This window comes from Myotis myotis, unplaced genomic scaffold (genome assembly GCF_014108235.1).
Source record: "Myotis myotis isolate mMyoMyo1 unplaced genomic scaffold, mMyoMyo1.p scaffold_m19_p_11, whole genome shotgun sequence".
Taxonomy (NCBI): domain Eukaryota; kingdom Metazoa; phylum Chordata; class Mammalia; order Chiroptera; family Vespertilionidae; genus Myotis; species Myotis myotis.
The window spans coordinates 69065647-69091943 of NW_023416315.1; the positions used below are offsets into that span (position 1 = coordinate 69065647).

Below are 26297 nucleotides of genomic sequence, written 5' to 3' on the forward strand. Positions count from 1 at the left end.
CGCTCTTAGACATATTCAATAATCTTTCCTTATGCATATTTTCACTCTTACATAATTTGCTTCTTTTTATAAAAAATATATTTTTATTGATTCAGAGAGGGAGAGGGAGAGAGAGAGAGAAAAATACCAATGATGAGAGCGAATCATTGATTGACTGCTTCTTGCACTCCCTACACTAGGGATTGAGCCCACGACCTGGGCATGTGCATCGGGAATCAAACTGTGACCTCCTGGTTCATAGGTCGACTCTCAACTGCTGGCCGGGCCCAATTTGCTTCTTAAGCAAACTAATTAAAAATGTGTTATGACTGACATTTGATAAGATTTTAATTTTGAGATTTTACCAAGCGTTCTTCTCTGAGAACTTTAATGAATTCATCAAGACAATTGTAGCTGCTTATAACTGCAGTCTTACTAGCGATCAGTTTGGAAGCAGGCCTGCTAGGCAGTGCGAAGAGATAGCGGGTGTAGGAGGCAGTGACTTTCATTTTACAGGGGTGGCCCCCTAGCAGGTAATGGAAACAGGAAGAAGAACAGCAAGTGTATTTGCCCAGCTGCTCATCACTTTCAGAGAAATCTCCCTAGGCCCACACTCAGATAAGAGTGACGTTACCTTGGCGCATTAGCTGGGAGGAAAGGCCTGTGAAACAGTCTCCATTTTTCCTAGAAGTCCAAAGAGGATTTGTAACCACTTGGCGTTTTCATGTGAAAAGCCACGTGTTGTTGTTTTTCCCTGCTTTTATGGGATGGTTTGTGGATACTTCAGAATCTCTTCTTTCCTTCTGGTATCATCCAAGCCTGTGGCTAAGTAGTTAGTTTAAATAGATATAGAACATTGACTTTTTTAAAAAATTTATCTTTATTGTTGAAAGTATTACAGATGTCCCCTTTTTTCCTCCCCACCAGGCCTTCCCCACACTATAATCTGTGTCCATGGGTTATACCTACATGCATATAAGTACTTTGGTTAATCTCTCCCCCTGCCCTTCCCTCTGAGATATGTCCGTCTGATCCATGCTTCCATGTCTCTGGATCTATTTTGTCAGTCTAATTTGTCCATTAGAGTCCACTTAAATTTAAGTGACTTTTCCTATTATGTGGAAGGTGTTCAGGTAACTGGCAAAGGAAAATAAATCAATAATGCTCAATTCAGCATTAGTTCAAGTGCTGACGTTTTCTTAAAACAGGGTAGCTAGGGCAGGAGAAAGGGTTCGCATATGGCATTGACCCCTTGGACGTTCGCCCACGTACTCCTGGGTGAACAGAGAAACTGGTGTCTCACTTCCTTTCCCTGCCCTCAGGGGCCGGACATTGTTTTTATTTGAAGCAGAATCTATGTATTATTAAGGTCAGACTTCATCATCAAAGCATCAGTATGAAAATACAGTCTAAAATAAAGATGTAGTTTTACACTTGATCTTAGCCAAAAGGCTGAGAAGCGATAATAAAGATGTATTTTTTATTAATGTGATTCATTAATCAAAACTTTCTTATGAATTCCTTTCCTGTACAATAGACTGAGTAGGCTGCAGTAGCTGTCCAGCCAAACTTGGGCATGAATTTCCTGTTGATCTCAGTCATTTGGTTTTTTTCCATTTGCTTTTTAAAATTTCCTGTCCAAACTCATGTACTTGCTTTTCCATTTGCTTAAAAAAATTTTTCCTATCTTGAATTATTTCTTAGGAGGGAAATATATATATACAAAGATTTTTTTACCCCCAGTATCTCTTTCTTGTTATTAAGAATACCAAAGGGCTTGGTTCGGTGGATAGAGCATCGGCCTGCGGACTCAAGGGTCCCAGGTTCGATTCCGGTCAAGGGCATGTACCTTGGTTGCGGGCACATACCCAGTAGGGAGTGTGCAGGAGGCAGCTGATCGATGTTTCTCTCTCATTGATGTTTCTAACTCCCTTTCCCTCTCCCTTTCTCTCTGTAAAAAAATCAATAAAATATATTAAAAAGAAATACCAAAGGGTAATTTCTTCATTGATGGATAATATACACTATTAATAATAATTGCTGGAATATTTAAAATTGTAATTCTCTACTTCTGAGGATATTCTTTTATAAACTTAAATTGAAAACATGACGAGGAAGAGAACCCTGATATTAAAATAAGAAGCCTTTGTTGTAAGTGGCATCACACAGTGGAGTGAGCCCTGGATTGGGGGTAGCAGTCCCAAATCCTATCCCATTCTGCAGTTAATTTGTTCCATCACTGGAAAAGCATCTGAACCTCTTAGGACCTCAACTCCAAACTGAAAGTTTGAGTTAAAGATCCAGAGTTCCTCATGGAAGCAGACTCACTGAGAGGAGTAAGGCACTGTCTTCTCTTCACCAACTTGATGGCGGGTTTCCCCTCGTGCTCGTTCAGCGGGGAGCGGGCGCACCATAGGGGAGACGTGACTCTCACAGTGGCGATGTGGTCCAGCCGGAGGGACGGACCCAGGGACAGGCTTCTCATGAGATGCCAGTATTGGTAGAACCTTGGAAATGTCATGACACCTGGTTTCATAAATACACTCCAAACTCAGCCTGAGGTGGCGTGTTCCTTCTAGACCTAATGCTGTTTGCCTTTTCTTTTGCTTTTAGGAGCTTATTTAATGAAAAGTGCCAAAGACTGAAAAACCAAACATGAGGGTAGCAGGTAAGATAAATATGTCAGTTCAGTAGAAATAATTTTGCTTGTTGTGTAACCTGTTTGTTTAGTAATGATGAAAGGAGGGGGTAAATAATCTTTTTCTATATTGAATGCAGAGCTGAAATACAACAAACTAAATAATCAGTTAGCTGCTTTATATTTTTGTTGTTGTTAATCCTCACCCAAGGGTATTTTTCCATTGACTTTTAGAGAAAGTGGGAGGGAGGGAGGAAGTGTGGGGGGGGGAGAGAGAGAGAGAGTGAAAAACGTCGATGTGAGAGAAACTCATCGGTTGGTTGCCTCTCGCACTCAACTCGGAGTGGGGCAGGGGATTGAACCTGCACGAGAATCAAACCTGAGACCCTTTTTTTCATGGGCCAAAGTTCTAACCACTGAGCCATGCCAGCCAGGGTAGCCTCTTTCCTTTTTTTAAATATATTTTCATTGATTTCAGAGAGGCAGGGAGAGGGAGAGAGAGATAGAAACATCAATGATGGGAGAGAATCATTGATTGGTTGCCTCCTGCACCCCTCCTTGCCCGCGTGCCACCCTCCCCCCCCCCCCCCGCCCCGGCCCCCCACTAGGGATGGAGCCTGCAACCTGGGCATATGTCCTGATTGGGAATTGAACCGAATCGAACCATGACCTCCTGGTCGATGCTCAGCTACTGAGCCACACTGGCCAGGGCTAGCTAGCCTCTTTACTTTTTTATGTAGATGGCAAATCACAATTTGGACATTTAATGGGCGTTACATAAGTGTTTGGGAGCACTTTCATTGAAATTAATTTATGCTAAATATTTTGAGTTATGGCTTTAATGTTCATGTTCTTATACATTAAGTTTATTTACTTAATAATACATAGATAATGTCCATATAAAGAACAATCTGACAACCTGGGGGCTGGTTTCTGTTTTTGTTAAGTTCTAGCTTGTTGAGGAAATGAGCTATCAAGTTTAAAAGCTTAAATTTTTTTAATGTGTATAAAGAAATTAAAACTGCATGTAAAGGATTCAATAAAATGTGTTTTGCGTAAGTGACTTATGTACAGGGTGGGGCAAAAGTAGTTTACGGTTGTTTGTATGGAAAATAATACCATCATTAATAAATAACACAAGAATAGTGTTTTGTGTCCTCACAACTGTAAACCTACTTTTGCCCCACTCTGTTTGCTAGTTCAAGTTCAGTCTGCCTAAATGAGATTATGCATAGGCACATCTGTTTCTTAGGCAGCATATGGAGGAAACTGAAAAACCCCACTTGATGGTCATAGTATTAAGGTAGCTATCCTTAAACATTATAAAAAGACAAAGGCATAAGTAACTGGAGGGGCTGATGACCCTCCTTTTCCTACCTAGAGTGAAAATAGGTGTGATCTGCCCTAACTGGTGTGGCTCAGTGGATAGAGGGTTGGCCCATGGACTGAAGGGTCCGGGGTTTGATTCTGGCATGGGCATATACCTTGGTTATGGGTTCAATCCCCAGTAGGGGGCGTGCAGGAGGCAGCTGATCAATGTTTCTCATTGATGTTCCTAACTCTCTATCTATCTCCCTTCCTCTGAAAAATCAATAAAATATATTTTAAGAAACAAAAAGAAAGAAAGAGAAAAAGAGAGAGAGAGAGAAAATTAAATAAAATAAATGTGATCCTTCTGCACCCAGCCAGCCTCCAGCACAGTCAAGGCCCTGGAGGAAGTGTGCACTTTACATAGAAATTTCTGAGTGTGTGTCCAACATGGGCGATAACTTGTAATTCTCAAAATCAAGATAGTCATTCTTTTAATTATCATCTTCTTGCCAGCAAACAAAATATTTTCCTAAGGGAGAATCTCTTAGAACAGTGGTTCTCAACCTTGGCTGCACATTAGGATCACCTGGGAATCTTTTTTTTTTTTTTTAAATTATTGATTTTTTTACAGAGAGGAAGGGGGAGGGAGAGAGAGAGAGAGAGTGTGTGTGTGTTAGAAACATCAGTGAGAGAGAAACATTGATCAGCTACCTCCTGCACACCTCCTACTGGGGATGTGCCCGCAACCAAGGTACATGCCCTTGACTGGAATTGAACCTGGGACTTTTCAGTCCGCAGGCTGATGCTCTATCCACTGAGCCAAACCAGTTAGGGCGTGGGAATCTTTTTAAAATCCTGATTTCTGGGCCTCATCCTCCGGAAATTCTGTTTCTTTGTTACTAATGATAAGGCCCAGAAATCAGGATTTTAAAAAGATTCCTAGTGATTCTAATGTGCAGCCAAAGTTGAGTACCACTGATTTAGAAGAACCACAACTTCAGCACAGTTGGGTTATAATGGGGCAGCCGTGGGCAAACTACCGCCCGCGGGCCGGATCCGGCCCATTTGAAATGAATAAAACTAAAAACAAAAAAGACCGTACCCTTTTATGTAATGATGTTTACTTTGAATTTATATTAGTTCACACAAACACTCCATCCATGCTTTTGTTCCGGCCCTCCGGTCCAGTTTAAGAACCCATTGTGGCCCTCGAGTAAAAAGTTTGCCCACCCCTGTACTGGGGGCTGCCAGGCAGAATTTTTAGAATGGCCAGCTCACTCTTTGTTCACCATGAAAAGCAGCTCACAGATCGGTGTCTCCATCCCCAGCCCCAGCCCCATCCCCACCACCTTGCCTGAGTTGGGTCTGCAGTGACAACAGGCAGAATGAAGACACAGAGCAGAGGCTGACCTCCCAGAGTGGAGGCCCTTCTCATTTGCCTCAAACTTTGAACTCTAGCTATTTGAGCTTCTGATATGACACAGGCCCATCCCACCATTTTTAATTACTTGGGCCCAGCCCTTCCCAAAGGTCCTTTTATACCAGTGGGATGAGGCCCAGAAATCAGGATTTTAAAAAGATTCCCAGGTGATTCTAATGTGCAGCCAAGGTTGAGAACCACTGTCTTAGAAGAACCTAAAATCAAGGTGGGTGGGCAAACAAGTCTTGCTTTAGCCATAATTATGTAGAATCAAGTACAGGTGATTAAACATCATGATTATTAAGTAAAAATTACTGAGGGGTGTTCACTAATGCTTTTGTAGAAATTTGAAAGTCTAGATTTCTTGGTCATGAACTTACAAAAAATATTCCTTTTGAGTAACTGTACAACTATTAAAGAAAAATCTTTCCAGAAACCAAGTGTTTGTTTGTGGTTTTAAAAGTTATAACATCTTTTTTTTTTTCTTTTTAACAAAAATATGACCTTTGAGTACAGTAGGATTGTGATTACATATTTCCAGATGATTTTTTAAAAGTATATTATTTAAGCATGGTTATTTGAAATAATCAAAGCAAGTTTCCCTTTCTTACATAATTCTACATTCATTCTAGTTCAAATGAACTTTGTCATCTAGTCCATTTCTCTGATTCTGACAATTACTCCCAAGGCTAATTGATGAGTAATTGTTCACTGAGTGATGCTTATTTTATGTTTGGCACTGCTCTTAGTATAGTTCTTCAAGGCCTTGCTTTCAGTGAGTGAATAAGGAAGATTAGCTGTTTATTGCTTTCCAACTAATTAATCCTGTCTAATTTCAAAACCATTCTGGTTGCTTTGAAATATGCTTACAGTCATTATTCATACAGTGAGGCACCAATATCTAAAGTTTATGCTTTTTGATTTGTGAAAAAATAGGGACACACTCACTCTGTTGTTTGATTAGTGCAGCTCATGGCTAGAAGGAAGAGGGAAACTCGTGGGAAGTTAGGAATGAGGACTGTGGTGTGGTATGGGTAGGCCCTTCCAAGTTCAGAACTGGATGGTGATCAGCTCTGCAAGAACTCCCTCCGTAACAGACATTCCAGAACTCTGCCACTGCGGAGGCTCTGCTAGCCTTCACCTGCCTGCTCTTCACTCGCCTCCTCTCTGGACCTTTGTTTCCTTAAGGAGAATGGGAGAACTGATGACCTGCTTGTTCTATTACAGTTGGTTTCTCCACCTCCAACTTCTTTCTCCCTTAGAGCTTTTGTGTCCTAGATCCTCTGATGGTTCAGTGTAAGTGACTATGTCATGGTTTAAGACTGAGTTCCACTACTGATGGGTTATGTGAACTTAGGCAAGTGGTCAAAATTCTTAGCCTTGTCCCTCTTATTTGTAAAGGGAAAATACTATCTTAAAAAGCTGTGCAAATGAGATTATGCTTATAAAGCATTTAGCTCTACAGTAGGCAGCGAGTAAATGGTGTATGGCTGTGCATCCGTGTTTGTGGTATATAGATCTGTACATATATGTAGCTTGCCTAGTGTAGGCTCCGGTTTAGCTTAGTATTGAATTCATTCTAGAACTTCCATATATGATAAACTTGGTATTTTAATATTACAGTCTTGAGCAACGAAGGTTTTATCTGTCTGCTTTAAGGGACAGGGAAAGGTGGTCTCTAGTTGCGCCTGCCCGTGCTTGCTAGGAAATGAGATGTTAACCCATCATGTGGTAGAGGTCTTAAATGATCAAGAAGGAATATGCCACCTATTTCCATTCATCTATTTCGTAAACTCTTGCTGAGAGTATTACTATGTGCCAGGCACTCTGCTGATTCCTGCTGGGGGAAGTTTCAAAGCCTTGTGGAATTTTACTGTCTTATGCACCAGAAATGTAGGCAACTTGTCGTCATTCTTGAAAACAGGAAGCACAGCTTTTGGAAGGGAGACGGTAAGAAATGGAGAGGTCGAGGTTGATTAGTGTAGTGGTTAGCTTTGTTTTGTCATTGCCACTTCGTTTCTGTATTTGGAGTGTTTCTCAGTAGAAATGAGGAACTCTGAGAAACGGCTGCCCTCTTGGAGGCATGCGCCTTTCCGAGCATCCCAGTTCATTTCCTTCCCTCCTCTTACGATGAAGTTCTCACATCTTTAGGTTTATGAAATTAGAAGGAGTATAGTGCTATTTTACTCTTTCTTTCCCAGTATGTTGAGTGTTAGTAAGTGTTAGTAGTTTTTCAGGAGAACATAGTCATTTGGAGTTAGGACAGAGTACTCTACAAAGCACTGGGCCCTGTCAGGACCCCTGGTTCCTGGTTCTTGTGTTGCCACTAAATGCTCTGTAATCTTGGGCAGTTGCCTCATCTCTGGACCTTTGTTTCCTTAAGGAGAATGAGAGAACTGATGATCCTGACTTCCTCTTTTATATCAGTACTAGAGGCCGGGTGCACGAAATATGTGCACGGGTAGTGTCCCTAGGCCTGGCCGGTGATCAGGGTCGATCAGGTTCCCTGCCTCCCTGCCTCCTCCTTCCTTTGCCCTACTGCCACCACTGGTTGCCCACCATGTTCCACGCCACCCCCTGGTGGTCAGCGCACATCATAGTGAGCGATTGAACTCCCGGTCGAACTCCCGAGGGGACACTTTGGATATTAGCCTTTTATATATATATATAGATAGATAAGTTAAACTTTTGGTAAGAGAGGGTAATCGAGATTAGACAAATACTTAGATTGTTCCTGAATAACCTAATGTGATGGCTCTGAAATCCTAAGGGTGAGAGGAAGATGTTTCTTTCCCATCACTTTTCATTTCCTTTCCTGTCCTGCACTTTTTCTTTCCTAGATTTACTTAGCTTCTGAGAAAAAGGACAAGTGATGGTTCGTATTAAGCAGTTAATTAGTTAATAGCAGTGCTAACTATTTGTAAGGCACTCAGGAATGGTTGAAAATGTGAAGTTATAAAAGACTCAGAGTCTGTCTTCATAGAGCTCACCCTAGAGCCACATTGTGAATCATATGTGATAGGTGCCAGCCAAAGTTACCAGGAGTGGAGGAGGCCTGTCTTAAACTAAGTGTCAAGTCTGAGGAGAAGCACTTTCTGGTTCCCATACCAGGAGCACGCATGTGTCTCTAGGTCGGTTGGTGACAGGACATTTCACTTGAGAGCTCCTTGCTGGGAGGACAGCATGCTCTGTTGCATCAGCAGCTCCAGAAGATGCAGTGTTTTGGTGTCATCCCTGCACAGCACTGTTGCCCTATATATTTGAAAAGGACTAGGAAGGGATCATCCAACAAACTTGGTGGCAGGCTTCCATTAGTCATGATACTTTTGTGTAGTCGGCCACCAGTTGATGGCAGGGTTTTTTTTGTGTGTGTTTTTTAAATGTAAAATTAATCGGATAACTCCAGCACTTCTTTGTTTAGGTTGCTGCTCAGTCTGATAATTCTTTGATCAGGAAAATCCTTTATTTTGATGGGTGGTTGGTACAGTTTTTGTTGTAACTCAAGTACAATTAAGCTCAGTAGGTAAAAAGTAAAAATGTGTCAGTCTTAAGACTTTATATGAACTTACACTTTTCATTGAATTGTTACCTAATAAAAGTTCTGTGGGCTCATAAGCTGGTTTCTTCTCTTGATGTAGGTGCTGCAAAGCTGGTGGTAGCTGTGGCAGTATTTTTACTGACGTTTTATGTTATTTCTCAAGTATTTGAAATAAAAATGGATGCAAGTTTAGGAAATCTATTTGGTAAGTTCCATTTTTTCCCTATTTTAAATCTTGTTTTTGTTGTTACCACTTATCAACATTGAGTCACGCTGTGTAGTCTGTCTAGAAAAGAAAATGTAATTATGCCAATAAGTGCGATTCATTCGAATGTTTTAAAAAAACACAATAGAAAGTCTCAAAATCAATTCAGTGTAAAGCATAAATCTTCTATTCAACATTTTGAATATCTCTAGTGGAGTGTCTTTTATACATGCTTAGTTAGGGTCATTAATCATGGCATTCTAAATGTGCATTGTGGAAGATACCACACTATTTGAGCTGGCTGATAGGAAATTTGGAATCAAACCTAGCCCTTAATTAAAAAGTGGTTAGGAGTCATGATTATGCATTTTAAATACCAGCCATGGAAATTCAGTTTGCTTTTCTACCCTTATTTTTCTCCTGCAACATTTTTCTTTTCACCAGTTTGTTTAATGCTCTATTGTAAACATACCATTGTAAGCTACCTTAACTCAGTTTTTAACATTTACATTAATAAAAGAAATTAACATTTGAAATGTTTGCATAAGCTTTGGCTGTTGTTGAAGGTATTGAAAGGTGAGGCTATGAAACCAATTAACGGTATTTTGGCCTGGTAGGCAGGAAGTGGATGGAACAACTTTCAGATCTCGGGAATAGCGAATTGTTTTCCGTACATTAATATTTGGAGGGAAAGCACAAGAACCAGTTCACATCCTCTTATATCTAGTTTCAAGATTCCCTTAAGGCAGTGCTTCTCAAGCTTTACTGTCAGACGAATCTCCAGGGAATCTTGGTAAATGCAGATTAATTGTCTGGAATGGGGCCTAGGAGTCTGCGTTTCTAACAAGCTCCCAGGTGATGCTGCGATTCCTACTCACGGACCACATCCCGAGAATCAAAGCTTTAGACAGTTCAGACATGTACTCATCAATTTGTGTATAAACAGTTTTAGGTGACTTTCTTACAATGACTACTTAAATATACTTCCTTGTATTGCACTGAATTCTGCCCTTTATACTCCCAGGTAATAGCAGCTCAGCATTAATGATCTCTCAAATAGTTAAATTGTAGTTATATTCCATCAGGTCATCTTTTCACAAGTTTTCATCTTACCAAGTTATGGACTCTTCCCTTTCAGTCGTTTCTCTTAATGTACCGGTTCTTTTTCAGAACATCTGTTGTTCAGCGCCCAAACTTCAAATGAAGTTTCCTGGTCCAGCATCGAGTAGTTATTGCAAAGTACAGTGAGGCTTGACTTACTCCTTCTGTAGACAGTATTTCTGTTCCTGCAGAGGCACAGCTGGTGCCTTGGAGAGTGCAGCTGGCTTCAGAGGCATGATGGCAGAAAGACACTGAGGGCTTTGGGGACTTGTCCAGTGTGCTGTGGGAACAATGTGGCTAGCTAATTCTAACAAAGGCCGATGGTTAAGGAAGAAGATTATGGGATGGTAGTTGAAGCAAGTTGAACATTTTTTTCTTTTTCTAAGTAATGGAGAGACTTCCACTGGTCTGGAGGCCTTGGACAAAGAATCAGTGAATTACAAGTCAGTGGGAGGAGACTGAACAGACAAGAAAAGCAGGATCTTTGAGAGAAGGGAGGCAACAGGACCATTGGTACAAATATAACATCAGGGAAAAGGCCCACTGTTTTCAGAAAGAAGAGGCTGGGGGAAGCCACTGTTCGCCCTAGTTTGGATCTTCATCTCTAGTCTGGACTGTTTCTGTAAGCATCACAGGGATCTTGTTATGTCTGCTTTTCTCTTTGGTATATGCCTATCTCCCCAAGATGCCTCTAAGCTGCCCCTCCCCACCTGTGCCACACACTCACCATGCCAGTCTGCATATGATCTAGGGCAAGGGTGGGCAACCTTTTTGTGAGTGCATGCAAAACCAGCAAAATCTCTGACTCAAAATTCTTCTGCGTGCCAACCCAAATTTTTGAGAACACGTTACACCTACTTGATGATATCTCTTAAGGTGTACATATGTGAAGAACCTTGAAGAAATAATAAAATTCATTCGAGCGACAAAAACACAGTATATGATGATGAAAAATACATTTATTTTTTAATGTATACAGGCACACTGATAGTCCGACAGAAAACTTTATGACTCCACTTGATATTATCAGTGGGACTTTTGGTGCTGCATCACTGATGACAGAGATTTTACATCAGGTTTATATTTTGTGACCTTCAGAGATATGCACGAGCTACTACTTTCATCTGTCAGGCTACTCCTATTACGAGACTTAACAAAATTCATCACTGAGAACAAAGATTCACAAGCGTATGTGGATGAAACCAAAACACTGGTCGGATCTAGGAAGGCAGGGAGAGTTAAGACAGAGGCATAGAAATTGCTCTTCCCCTCTCTCGTCAATCCATGTCTATGGTCTTTAAGATAACTTGTTATGTAAAATTATTTATTTATCTAAGATGCACCTACACTGAATTTATCTGAAAAATAAAAAAGTCGATATTAAGAAAAAAATTGTAAATGGAAGATTATAAGAGAGGGTTTCGCATGCCAGCAAAAGTTACTGGCGTGCTGTGTTTGGCACGCGTGCCAGGGGTTGCCCACCCCTGATCTAGGGACACAAATCTTGTCCTTTTATACCTCAGCTTCTGCTCATGCTGACTCCTCACCCTGGACATCTTTCTCACTCCCCTTCATCTGTGCATCCTTTCCCTTTTTCAAAACTGCATAAGTGCCCCTTTTTGAGAGAAATTGTATTTCAACCTCCCTCTGTCCTATTAGAATGTATTGCTCGTGTTTCTGAACTGTTTGTTCTAATGCATAATAGTCATATCTCAGTTGGACACACATTTCCTTCTGCCTTACATTGTAGTTTCTTTTCTTTTATCCTTTTCCATGTATCTGTCTTTCCTTACCGCAGATTAAATCTTGAGGGCAATACTACCTTGATGCTTCACCCAGCATCTAGTGCCAGGCCCTGTAAATAGCAAATGCTGATTGAATGGGGAATGAGTTTTGGTAGTTGAGGATTAGGGTTTTGACATGGAAAAAGTGTGTCCAGAATCGGATTCATTTAAAGCTGTGTTAGTTGAAAAGCTGCTGGTCATCAGCTATGAACAAATGCTGAGCTACCTTAATCATTGCTTCTCTTAATTTTCATCTTGAGTTTTCCTAATGTTGGTAACTGCCAGGCTTTACCATGTGTGTTTTAGCTGTTTCATTCAGGCGTGCTTAGGGCAGAGGGCTTATTTTGTTGTCATAGCTTAAGTTGTATACTATATCCACAAAACCTTATTGGATTCCAGACTATTGAATTGGTGAAAATTTAATTTGTATGCTTATACTTTACTTCTCATTTCAGAATAATTGAGCAAAGATGGAGCTATGGTTGCCTTTGCCGTTTGTTTAGCATCTAACTTAATTTACCAAAGGGTAATAAGTTTAACTGAACATTGGGACTGTTTCTGTAATTCAGTATTGTAGAGGGACCATGAGATTAACTATGTTGTTGGGGTTTTTTGTTAATTTCAATTACAGTTGATATATAATATTACATTAGTTGCAGGTATACAACATAGTGATTAAACATTTATATAACTTATGAAGTCATCACCCCGGTAAATCTAGTAACTGTAATTCTCTTGGTGGTGAATATTACCATGTTTTTCCCATCTAAGGACTAACCAGGCCTGACCCTGCTTAGCTTCCGAGATCAGATAAGATCGGGCGCATTCAGGGTGGTATGGCCGTAGACTATTACCATGTTTTTCATCTTGTTGATATTATAACTTAGTTGATAGTTTCTATAAATTGAGATTCAGGTTGATTATACACTGAGTGGCCAGTTTATTATGACCACCTGACGTTTGTAGGCAAATTAGCTATTAATTTCCTGCTGAAGTTGCTAGAGGGCCAGATCATTATAAACGTCTGAATAGCACAACATACCTAAGTATCGTTGCTGATCAAGTTCACACTATCATGTTGATGGCGTATCCCAATGGGGATGGCTTCTTCCAACAAGACAATGCGCCATGCCACGGTGCTCGTATTGTGCAGGAGCGGTTTCAAGAACACGAGGGAGGCTTTACCTTGCTTAGGTGGCCCCCACAATCACCAGATCTCAATCCAATTGAGCATTTGTGGGACGAAGTTAAAAGAGCCATCAGGCAGCTGGCTCCACAACCACCAAATCTCACAGAACTGGACAGAGCTATTCATCAGGCATGGTGTCAGATTCCTCACATCACCTTTCAGCATCTCGTGGAGTCAATGCCAAGAAGAATCGCCGCAGTATTGAAGGCAAAAGGTGGCCCAACGAAGTACTGATGGGGTGGTCATAATAATCTGGCCACTCAGTGTATAGTACTCTTGTGGAAAAATAAAATGAACTTATTTCTAGAAAGGAAGAATGAAAAATTTTGTATACAATTAGTAGTTGAAATTACTGAAAGGTTAAAGTCGGTAGTGCAGGGGCAGGCTAAATAGCCATCTCAGACGGCGATTAAAGAAAAACTGCATTTATTTAAGGAAAAGGAGATGGGAGATGGGGATATCCAAAGGGAAGAGCTACACAGCACTGAGCCAAAGGTTATGTGGTCCATGATGGCAGCAAAAATGTACTTAGGACAGTGACGCAAGGAAGGGCATAGAAGAAGCAGCAGGAGAGCCTGGGCTGGGCTGCTTTGGCTCACTGAGAAGTCAGAGAAAAGGGGGCCTTGGAGACAGGTTCAGGGGGTTAGCCCTGGATGAGCTGCCTCACGGCCCATTGCTCCCCTGGTTGCAAGTCTCGTGGGGTCCCTTAGAGATTGGGGGATACGCTGGGTCCTTTGGCCTGATGTCTTTGTCTCTTGCAGGTGGAAATCTCAGGGAAGGGTCTCAGTAGGGTATCTGTCAGCTTCCAGGTGTGCTCTTTCAGGTGGAAGAGGTCTCCACTGAGTGGTCGGTGCCAGGGCAAGGGGTCATTAGTCAGTGCAGCTGGTCCTGAGGCAGCCATGGTGCCACTTGTCTGGTTTTGCTGCTTTTCTGGGCCTGGAGCTGAAACACAACTGAGGCCTTGATGTTCTCTTCAGGGAGGGAAAGGTCAGGGAGTCTAGGCCACCTAAGCAATGATATAAAAGATCAGGGGTCCAAACCGCATGACCAGTGATAAGCTAGGGGAGGATGGGTCACCCTGGGGCGAGGTTCTTATTTTCCCAGTTTTACCAAAGTACTTTAGTTGTGATTTAAAAATAAACAAACAATTCTTAACAAAACTTTTTATTTTATGGATACACATGCACTTGTAAGAAATAATACACAGAGATTCTATATGCCCTTTACTTAGACTGAGTAATGTCTTATAAAACTATATACAGTGTCACCACCAGGATATCAACATAGATCCAATCTGCCAGTTATAGTTATGATTGTGATTTAACATAGTGTTAGTTTTCAGCATGGACACTTGGCATCTAGTGAGAGTCATGAACACAGTCCAAATTACTTTTGCATATTGCTGCAGTAAGTACTTCATGTTCCATTGAATTGATTTATTTTTTCCCCTTTCAGACTTAAATGGTTGAAATCTTATATACATGAGTTACCTCACATTACTAAAGACTAAAGTGTAAAATCATTCTGATTTCTGTAGCCTGATTGGTTGAAAGACATTCATTGATGAAACCAGATCTCATTTAAGGTTGGCCTCTGGACTTCTTCACTAGGATCTTCTCCAAATATCTGAAAACTAACAAGTCCAACACAGAACTCATCATCCACCCTCCCTCCCATCTCTCACTAGATTATAAACATTTTAAGTGCAGAAATTATGTTTCCCTTTTCTCCCCCCATTGGCTCATGTGAGTGAGTAAATGAATGGTTCTAAAGCCAGACGTCTGAGAGACAAACTTGATTCCTCTCTTTCCATCATTCCTCCATCTGGCCATGCCAAGTCCATCAGTGCTGCTTCCTTAGTTGTTCTGAACCTGCCTACTGTCAAGCCCACCTTCACTGCCATTGTTCGGGCTGCTCTCCTTTCCTACCTGGATTCTTTCAGCAGCATCCTGGTGGACTCCTTGTCTCAAGTTTTGAACCCTCTGCAGTCTGTTCTCCACTCGACAATCAGAAGACTTGTCTGAAAACTCCATGTGACCATAAGCCCTCAGACAGTCTTGTTTTGGGGGATGGTGCAACATGAGTTTGGATGCTAGAATGAGATAGGGCTTTGGAAGTGATCTCTGCCAATTACTGATTATGACTTAGAACAAATCAAATCACTAAACCTCTCTGATCCACTTATTTCTCTTTAAAACAGGGATGATACTCAAATCAATAATGCATGCAGAAGTGCTGGTAGAGTGCCCAGTGTATGTGAATGAGCTACGTTATGTTACCCCCTTCTGATCCCATTGTCTCCCTCTTACCTTGTTTCCACGTTAGGTATGCCAGAATTCCTGACTGGAGCACAGTTCCCTGTCAGCGCCTGAAAACCTGAATTTGATATACATGTTCATTCAGGACAAAGTAAAATTGAGAATTTCCAGTTCTCAGGCGCTTAATCATTGGTTGCTAACAACTCTCTGGGCTGTCTCATTTATAAAAGTGGGAACACTGGACCAAATGATCTTTAGAATCCTTCCCCAACATTTATGACATAATTAGGGAAAACGACATAATTTTCCAAATTGGAAAAACAAGCCCCAATAATTCCAGTACCCTAATTTACTATCTGATCATTTTTTTTGTTTCCTTCAGGTCTTTGTTCTTTTTACCCTTGAGTTTTTTAGTCCTTACAGCTAAGCTTTGTTTTCTGCTTTCTTCCAAATGCATGCAGCCTTTCCTATGTCACTGCAGTGCCTGTGGGACCCCACTGGTGCATAAGATTCTGAGTGTCCTGTAGGGTTATGAGCCTTCGTTTACTTGGTCATTTTTCTCTTTTTAAGCATTTACATGTTATTTTTCAGCTTTAACTTCTGTTCTTCAGTTAGAGTGCTGGACTTACATACAGGAAATTGACAATTATCTAAAATAGTACAGAAATAAAAACGAAGTAACTATTTATAGTCCAACAGCTGGCAGACACTTATGATACTGCATACTTATTAGCCAAAAGAGGAAACGGCTGCCCACAGAACTATTGAGGATCTGAATTGTAATCTCCTGGGCTAGGATCAGATGTCAGTGCTTTAAAAAAAGCTCTAAGTGTAGATGGTCAGGTTGAGATCTGCTGAAATCAAGTTAAGATTTGATCAGAAGATTCTGACTCCTTTGAACTGATAAATTAGAAAACTCTTAGTAATGATCTTAATTTCTTTATTACACTCAATACATTTCTATTGTAGAGAAAAGCTCTCCACCACCACCATCACTCTTGTGTTCCCTCCACCCCCAAATCTCCTAGCCTGACCACTAGGGTAGGTTCTGTATATATTCCAGGGCTTTATATGCAGATGTACATTAACACCATATTGCAGCAACAACTTTTAAGTCCCCTAATAGTCACCAAGTATGTATTTAAAGCCATTTAAAGGTTTAAAGAGAAGTTTGAAATACGTTTGATGACACTTACATGTGGAATCAGAAAAAAACAAACTCATAGCAACAGTGGAGTAGTGGTTACCAGCGGGTGGGGCGGTGGGGGAAGTGGGGTGGTTTTGCTTAAAGGGTGTGACTTCCAGTTATAAGATTAACAAGTTTGGGCTCTGATGTACAGCATGGTGTTTATAGCTATTAATACTTTATCATGTACTTGAATGTTGCTAGAGAGTAGATCTTAAAGGTTCTTACCACATAGAAATGGCAACTATGAGGGGATGGAGGTGGCAGTGAATATGATGGTGGTAATCATTTTGCAGTTTTATAAATATATTACGTCAACCTGTTGTGTACCTTAAACTTGCACAATGTTAAATGTCAGTTACTGGTATATCTCCGTAAAGCTGAAAAAATAATTTAAAAGAATATTAGTAAGTTTGTAGAATAACTTTCTGACTAGGATTTAAATGTTTACATAAAAATAAAAATGTAGAGTAAATATAAAATGTTCTATCTATAATAAAATACTACCCTCCATAATTTCTGTACATAATTGTTTATATACTGAATTATGTAGACTAAAGTTACTTTCTCATTGTTTTTATAAAGTGATATTCATGTTTTATTTAATACTAGTGGCCCGGTGCATGAAATTCGTGCGGGGGGGGGGGGGGCACAGAAGGTGTCCCTCAGCCCGGCCTGCACCCTCTCCAATCTGGGACCCCTTGGGGATGTCCGACTGCAGATGTCCCTGTGGGATCGGGCCTAAACCGGCAGTCAGACATCTCTCTTGCAATCCAGAACCACTGGCTCCTAACCGCTCACCTGCCTGCCTGCCTGATTGCTCCTAACCATTCTGCCTGCCGGCCTGCTTGCCCCCAACTGCCCCCCCTTGCCAGCCTGATTGCCCCTAAATGCCCCCCCCCGCCCCCCGCCTGCCTGCTCACACCCAACTGCCCTACCCTGCTGGCCTGATCGCCCCCAACTGCCCCCCCCACCCCCGCCGGCCTGATCACCCTCAACTTCCCTCCCCTTCTGGCCTAATTGACCCTAACCGCTTCTGCCTTGGCCCCACCACCATGGCTTTGTTCGGAAGGATGTTCGGAAGGACTCCTGGTCTAATTCGCATATTACCCTTTTATTAGTATAGATATACTGAGCTGTATTCAAACATTTTTATTTTTATAGGCCTGTTAGCTCTAAATATGTTTTAAAAGTGGATACTTGCCAATAGCCTTATTCCTACTAACAGAGATAACTTTATTTTTCTTAGCAAGGTCAGCGTTGGACACAGCTGCGCGTTGTAAGTATTTCATCCCAATAATTTGCAGATGATTTATTCTAGTTTTTTTCTTAGGCATAGAGAACTTATATTCCAACAATGGAGATAGTTCAGTGTGAGCAAAAACTTTTAGGAATTGCTTTCTGAAGTTACAAGGATGATATTCGATTGGATAGTCCACTATTCTTGGTATTTACTCATAATGAACATTGTTTTTCATTAATGTTTTTAGCTTCACCATCTTAAGTACAGGAAGTGTGTAAAAGAAGAACTAGTTCTTGAGCAGATTATTCAGCAATGCATTAGGCTTTTTAGTTTGTAACCATTTGTTGTGCATGTATACACTGAAAATGCAAAGTAACAATTCAAACCTACCCCTCTGGCCTGAATTTAAACCATAAACTTAAAAATAATTAGATAACATATATTTACCCTCATCAAGATCATATTAGTTGATTCATTTATGTCAATTTTTAGCTTGTTTCCTCAGTGCTTTTGTTTTATTTAGAGGCTCAGGCTCTTTGAAACCCCCAGAAAAAAAAAATCCTAGCATGTGTTTTTTGTTTTGTTTTAAAAAATATTTTATTGATTTCAGAGAGAAAGGGAGAGAGAGAGCTAGAAACATCAATGATGAGATAGAATCATTGATCGGCTGCCTCCTGCACCCCCCCGCCCCCCCCCCCCCCCCCCCAACCGCAGAGATCTAGCTCACAACCCAGGCATGTGCCCTTGGCCAGAATCGAACCTGGGACCCTTTAGTCCTCAGGCTGACATCCTAAGCATGTGTTTTAAGATAAGTGTATCTTGGTGATGTAAATTCCCTTGTAGTTTGAGATTGGAAACAAACTGATTATAAAGTCCATTAACATTGTGTTGTTTTTTTCATCTGCTTTCTTTTCCAAAGCTACAAAGCCTCCCAGATACAAATGTGGGATCTCGAAAGCTTGCCCTGAGAAGCATTTTGCTTTCAAAATGGCAAGTGGAGCAGCCAATGTGGTGGGACCCAAAATCTGCCTGGAGGACAATGTGTGAGTGTCGCCCCTTTGGCAGTGCAGATGTGCTATGAAGCCACAGCACTCGGAGCCGAGGCCGTGGGGCTTTTGAAAATGTATTGGCTTGCGTTTACTAAAGAAAAGTGATTTCCATTTTTATTACGCATTTTTTCCCCATGCCTTTAAGGAATCTTTAAAGTTCTTAAATTTCATATTAGAGAGTGACATATTTATCCAGTTTTGTGGAGAGATGACGTGTTTCTTGAGTGAATTCTCTAAATCTGTGCAATTCCATATTAGAGCCATAGACCCATGTAGCTATTTAATTTGGATTCTCAAATCATATAGAAAAGTTAATTCACTTAGATGAATTAAAATTAAAAGTTTGGTTCCTCAGTCGCACTGGCCACACCTCAATTGCTCAGTAGCCACACATGGCCTGTGCCTACCGACTTGAGCAGCATGGAGGGTATTTGCATGCTGCAACGTCCTATTTCAGCAGTATTCAACCTTTTTCATCTCATGGCACACACAAACTGCTAAAATTCTGCAACATACCAAAAAATATGTTTTGCTGATCTGACCAGAAAAAATGAAAAATGATTTTGATTCGTTCACACCAGTCAGCTATTGTTGTGTTGGCTGTTGTCATTTTTTACGTGACAGCCTAAGGGAAAAGAGGTCAGTGCCCCGACCAAGTAGTCAGGTATTGCGTGTTTTAAATTCTTGCAGCACACCTGCTAGAAATCGCTGTCCTGTTTGATAGCCGTGCCCTTGCTCATGCACACTGTCTTACAAGCCAACACCTTTCATTTTAAGAGTCTGAACGCTGCCTGTTGAAGTGTGAGATAATCCATTACAGCCTCAAGCCCATGCTGCACGGAGCTGCTTGCCCCCGAGCTGACTGGTTCCCCGTGTCAGCCTGCTCTACAAAGGATGGTGCTCGGATTTTTCAGTCTCCTACCTCATTGTCAACTGCCATTGGCTCAGGTTTCTGCCTCTGAACTTACAAAGCTGTTTTAGTTGGCTGCTTTTGATCTGCTCTGGCCTAGAAAATTAGATATATGAACTTATTTGAATTCACATATCTAACAAATGTGCCATTGATTATGATAATAGTGAGGTAATTTTATAGATAGAGGGGAGGAAACTAGGCTGTTTCTCCCAGCATTTCATGTGTCTTTTCTTTTTAATAGAGAAGCTTTTAAATATTTATCTTAGTCCCTTTTCCAATTAGCTACGGGCAGGTCCTATAGCCTCTCACAATGACACTTTCCTTGTAAAATTAAAGGCTTGAGCTGTAGGTGATCATTAAGGTCCTGACTCATGTGCTTTCTTTTCCCTCGTGCTAATGATAACCCATTGCTAGTTTGTTGTCTTCTGATTTCTCATTATAATAATCCTGTTTTACTGAATTATGTGAAAAAACAAAATACTTGGATTTCAGTTTGTAGAGCTTATCTATAATAATGAAAGGGTAATATGCTAATTAGACCGGATGTCATTCCGGACGTCCTTCCTGACGAAGCTGGGGCTGGAGGGAAGCCAGCCTGGGTCCCGGGTGCCAGAGGGAAGCCGGTGCCGGCAGCCGGGGGAAAGAAGGCCTACTCTTGCACGAATTTTCGTCCACTGGGCCTCTAGTAGTAAATAATACCCTGCCAATTAACTTAGAATGTTCCCATTCCTATCTTACTTTTTTCCTATCTTACTTTGTTTGGCTAGAAAGGCCCCAAGTTTGATTCTAAGTAATAAGAAGAGAGTTCATGCCTCGCTCATTGTAGATTGGCTTTGGAGATGATCTCTACCCACTTGAAGTAGGTATGTAAGTTTTAATGCAGAGAAGAGATCAAACTCTACTAGCGGATTTTCTCTGCACAGAATAACAGGTCAGAAGGGAAAGAGCATGTGGGCAGTAGAGCTCGGTTCTAGCAGGGGGGGAATATCAGGTAGAATTTGCTTCCGTTTCTCTAACTGTAAAATTGAGGCAGGCCACCTACTCATCTTCATTCCAGGAATCATCCAGCCATTCCCATGAGAGATTAAATAATTGATGGGATTTTACAGCGAGGCCTGTGCCATGGAATCGGATCCCTGGTAAAGGGCTGGCCAGACATGCCTGGTGGAGACATGCAGGGACTGGTGCTCCTTCCAGTACCTTATGTTTCTAGACTGGTAGTTTTTCCAATAAAAAATGAAGGAAAGAGCCTGCGTTTTCTTAGCATGATACATTCACTTCTTCATGAAGTGGTTATTGAGCTTCATTCCTGCTGACCTGGAGCTTGCAGCTGGCGGGTATTTAAGCGGGAAAGGCAAGCACATCTCCAGCTGTGGGGAGTTGCAGGGCGTGCCTGTGGGGGTCAGGTGACTGAGATGAGGTTGTGGTATCCAACTTCCGATCCGGTGAGTCAGAGGTGTTTAGTCTGAGAACTGAAGGGTAAGAAGGAAGACAGCCAGGTGAAAAGTAGGGGAAGAACATTCTAGACAGAAGGAAGGACATGCACAAAGGCCCTAGCATGGGGAAGAGCTGGAGAGACGGGCATAAGAGCCAGGCCAGAGGTGAAGGGATTTAGAAGTCCGGGGCAGGGCAACTGCCTGGGTTGCTGACTCCATCCCTGTTCAGGGTGCATATGGGAGGCAGCTAATCCATTTTTCACTCTCATATCGATGTTGCTCTCTTTCTCTCCCTCTCCCTTCTTCTCAAAAAAAATTTTTTTTAAAGTATATGATTGTCTAACCACTAAGCTGTACACCTTAAACGAGCAATTTTCAACCCATGTGCTGCATAAATTTTTAAAACATATAATACTGATTGTCAAATTAAAAAGTGACAACAGCCAATACAACAGCCGTCTGGTGTGAATGCCCTGTCTTGAACCATAAATGTATAGTTCATGTAATGGAGTTGCATCTTATTGGTGAGGTTGCATAGTAAGATTGCATCTGATTGGTTAGTTCTTGGTATCAGAAATCCTTATATACAACTGTGGGCACCTGATTTTTTAGTCACTTTGGAGCAAAAAGGGTAGGTAATTACTGTTACTATTATTTGTGTAAATCCATTATAATTATACTTCTCTTTTGTCACATTGGCACAGAATAAATTTTTTGGTGTGCCGCAGCATTTTAGTAATTAGTTTATGTGTGGAGATGGAAAAGCTTGAAAATTGCTCCCTTAAACCAATACAAAATTAAAAAAACATAAAAGGGGGAAAAAAGAATAGAGCCAGGCCAGCAGGATCTTGTCGGCCATGCAGGTAAGGATTGAGATGTTTTTCTAAGTGCTTTGAGAAGTTGTTGATGGTTTGCAAACTCTGACATGTCACGAGTTCATTTTTGTTGAAAACAGTGCTGTGGCTGCTGCATACAGTGGTGAGAGAGGGAGGAGGGACGGCCAGGCCAAGGGCTGCCCCAGCTCTTCCGCACAGGCTTTGCATGTACACGCACTAAAATATGTCAGTAGACGCTAAAAATACGGAAGTGGGCATTTTAATACTTTCCTACCTGTGTTCTGAGTACCTGCAACTCACGTTGGAGCCTGTTCGTCCAGATGAGTGCTGCTCAGTGTGGGTGACTTTGCTCCCCAGGGGACATTTGTCAGGGTCTGGCAGCTTTGGGGTTGGCACAGCCGTGGAGGTGCTACTTGGAGGAAGGGGCCAGGGGCGCTCGCTCTTACACATCCTACATTGCACAGAACTAGCCCCACCACATGAAACATCAGGTCCATGATATCGATATCATAGACGGAGTTTGAGAAATCCTAACGCAGACTCAGGACAGGAGTTGCCAATTAGGTTCCTGTGTCATGGCTTTAAGGATAAGTAGATGCAGTTGAGATATATATTATGGAGATTAAGATGGATTTCTTTAGTTAGAAACACAAAATCCTGGGTTTAAACATAAGGTGTCTCACAACAAAATTGTAGCTTTTTTTACTTTTGCCTTTAGAGAACCCATGGAATTTACTTACATTCAAGATATAGCTTTTATTGCAGACATATACTCATTTGATTTTAGTTTATGTGAAGTTTATATTAGGAATAATACTTCACTTATTTTTATATAATCTTCATATTTGGTATAGGAATATATAGTAGACTGTTTTGAGGGATTGTTATTTTTTCCATCAAGGGGTCAGATAGTATTTTTGTTTTTGAGGGCCAAGAAGTAAAGAATAACTATTTGAAATACAACCATTTAAAAATGTAAAAATCATTTTAAGTTCGTGGGTAGTAAAATAAAACAAAACAAAAAATCCAGCAGGTGGCTAGATTTGTACCATGAGCTGTAGTTTGTTAAACCCAGATCTAAACTAATCATTTTAAGTAGTAGCTGCTAGAATATAAAGTAGGTATTTGAATCAAAGCAATATTAGATGATGTAGACTCTATATGGTCATATGATCATTTACTTTTGCTTAGAAATATGGAATGGTAGGGGAGTGGGGAACCTTCATATTCACTGAGGAGAAAAGAAAATTTCAACTTGGGTTAATAAGAGTGAGGACTAACATTCATTTAAAATTCGCAGTTGTAGGTTTCCTGAGTGAATTAGTTTTCAAAAATTGGTGAGCTGCTGCCCTCTTGTGGGAAGCTCTTGTCATAGCGCATCCCTGTTGCCTTTACTTAGCTCTGACAGACACAGCACATACTCCGAGATGATCTCTACTTGGAGAAGACACGGTGACAGTTACTAACGTAACAAGTTAGTCACAGCTGTTGCCTATTAATATTCATAATAGAGTTCACTTGTACATTTCTGAAAGGAACAGAGCAAATGCATTTTGAAACTTCCCTTCTCAAATAATTTCCAGAGTGAGTGCACCATTTTACATTCCCACCAGCACATATGAGAGACACAATTTCTTTGTATTTTGCCAGCATTTGGTGTGTCACTTTTGAATTTTATTTTAGCTGTCCTAATAGGTATGTCGTGTGACATCTCAATTAATTTTCTATTCCTTATGGCTAATAATATTGAACATCTTTTGTGGGGTTTTTTTTGTGTTGCTTTTTTTTCCATCTGAATATCCTCTTCAGTTAAATATCTATTCATGCCTGTTTTCCATTTTATTTGGATTGTGTGTGTGTGTGTGTGTGTGTGTGTGTGTTTGTGGTTTTTTTTGCTGCTGAGTTTTGAGGGATAGAACTGCACTCATTCATCATTTGCAACCATAGGTTAACCACAGATAAAACGTCTATGAAAATCAGCACATTCACTGAGAATCACTTGGCTATATGGAATTTACAAAGGTTATTAGAGATTTTATTATTTGTGAAATTATGCACCACACATACTTTATATCAGTAAAATTTACAAGTTTATATACCTATTATGTATGTATAGAAGTATAAATAGCTACACACATGTGAGTGAGTGTGTGTGTGTGTGTTCATCTTGTATACTCCTCTTGACCCCCAACCTCAAACTAGTTGTTAAACGGTGAACAGCACACCACTGGGAGTATTACTCTTACCTTTAATTTTAAACCTAAAATTACCCACGATTTAGTTTAATAATCTAACTGAACAAACCGAACTAACAACAAGCAGACGTTTCACTAGTGCCTTCCATGTCACGACATCATTGTCTGTATGTGAGATGCCCATGGGTGCAGTTCCCTCGGGTGTGACCATAAATGACTGGTTAGATGCAGTCTTTATATGCACACAGTTTTACTTCTGAGCATAGAGAAACTTTACCCTGATAATCACTAGGAGCATGCTCACAGTTAGGTGACACACTCATGGAAGAGTGCTCCCCACTCTTGCTCTCAGATAATGAAAGATTTGGGGAGCATCTCACTTCTCTGTTCACGTCACATTTGATGTTGCAGAAAGTGCAAAAGAATGGTGTGGAATACGTGCGTGATGTCCACATGTTGTCAGGATTTTCTAACAGGGTATTTCATAATCTGACGCAGGGAGCAAGAAATAGTCTAGTCTTTTGCCCTAATACTTGTTTATGTATATTTTTATTTGTGAAATCTTATTTAAGGACAATGCTATAAAGGTGTTGGGCTGTTTCCTCTGACTTAATCTCCTCTGCATGACTAAACACTTGTACATGTATAATATCCCCAATCTTTTTGTTTTTGCATAATTTTATTTTTTGATTTGTGTTTGTACACTGTATAATTTCAAATTTGTCTTGACTTTTTTTCCCTTCAGTTTAATGAGTGGTGTTAAGAATAACGTTGGAAGAGGGATCAATGTTGCCCTGGTAAATGGTAAGAACCACTACTTTAGCTTTTGGATGTATTCAGTGGGTGTTCACATGCTCCACAGAAAATATGCTCTAATATCAAGGGATCGGGTCAGAAAGTGCCACTCTTGACACCAAAGCCCCGCCCCCTTCCTACTGCCCCTGAACAAATGCAGCTGTCGGTGGGCACTTCGTGTCTGAGGGTGTGGGACACGCTGTCTTGGAAGAAGCCAGCTTCTGTGGCAGCTTCCTGTGGGAGTGACAGGGCACACCCAACCTAGCGTTAACCGGCGAATTCTTGCTGCGGATGTTGGAATCCTAACAGATGAAGATAGATTGACATGAATGAGAGGGTGTAAAAGACAAAGGGTGATGGATATTGGATGGGGTTGGGCGCAATGAAGAGTAAGCAATAATTGTAATGTTCTAATATTTGTCCATACTCTTCTGGCAAATTCACTAGAGTAAATAAGTTTATTGAATCTTGAACATATTGAGTGTTCTTACAAAGTCAAATCTGAAAACATAAATCCATGAAGTGAGGCCGACTGCGTGCTGGTCTTCTGTGTCTGGCATCATAGAAGCCCTGTGAGGCTGTGCAGGCGGATTAAAACCAGCCACCCTACCCGGGCCATCGTGCAGGAAAATATTTTTACTTCCTTCACAACAAGAGCTACATTTTTGTGTTCCTACCATCTTCAGTTTCTTAGGTAAAAGGTTCCATACCTATTTGTCTATTTAATTATTAATAAAAAATAGATTTTAAAAGGGAAATAAATGTACATTTTATAAAAAGATGTTTAACTCGGAATCGTCTGCAGTCTGTTGTGAATTTCTGTGTGCTGCTGCTTACAAGACTATTGAGAAAGTCCTATCCAAAGTTCCCCTTCAGAAACATAGTTCAGGTTTTAAGTCTTTCTCAGAATAATTTATATCAATCATTGACTAAGAATGCTTGTTTTATACAGTAGAGTATATTTCAGTTGCATAATTTAATTGAATTCAATCTCTTTTAGGAAAAACAGGAGAAGTATTAGACACTAAATATTTTGACATGTGGGGAGGAGGTAAGTTTGAATAACAAGTAACCGTTCTGTTGCTAGCACTGCCTTCTTTTTTCTTTTCCTTAATCCTCACCCAAGGATTTTTCCATTTACATTGATTTTTAGAGAGAGTAGAAGGGAGTGAGGGAGGAGGAGAGAGAAACATCGATGTGAGAGAGACACATTGATCTATT

At 40.8% G+C, this 26297-nt stretch overlaps 1 protein-coding gene across 4 annotated transcripts in view; it reads left to right on the forward strand.

The window, feature by feature from the left end:
- Positions 1-26297, forward strand: part of FAM3C (FAM3 metabolism regulating signaling molecule C) — a 55833-nt gene that overhangs the window by 12947 nt on the left and 16589 nt on the right. For 3 of the 4 annotated variants that reach the window (XM_036328845.1, XM_036328844.1, XM_036328846.1), the window contains exons 2-7: positions 2593-2647; positions 8987-9091; positions 17859-17888; positions 18772-18895; positions 25027-25085; positions 26077-26127. In XM_036328845.1, coding sequence (XP_036184738.1) covers positions 2635-2647; positions 8987-9091; positions 17859-17888; positions 18772-18895; positions 25027-25085; positions 26077-26127 — 382 coding nt within the window. In that variant the 5' untranslated portion in view covers positions 2593-2634. The remainder of the gene's footprint in view (positions 1-2592; positions 2648-8986; positions 9092-17858; positions 17889-18771; positions 18896-25026; positions 25086-26076; positions 26128-26297) is intronic. The other variant, XM_036328847.1, reaches the window with a different exon arrangement.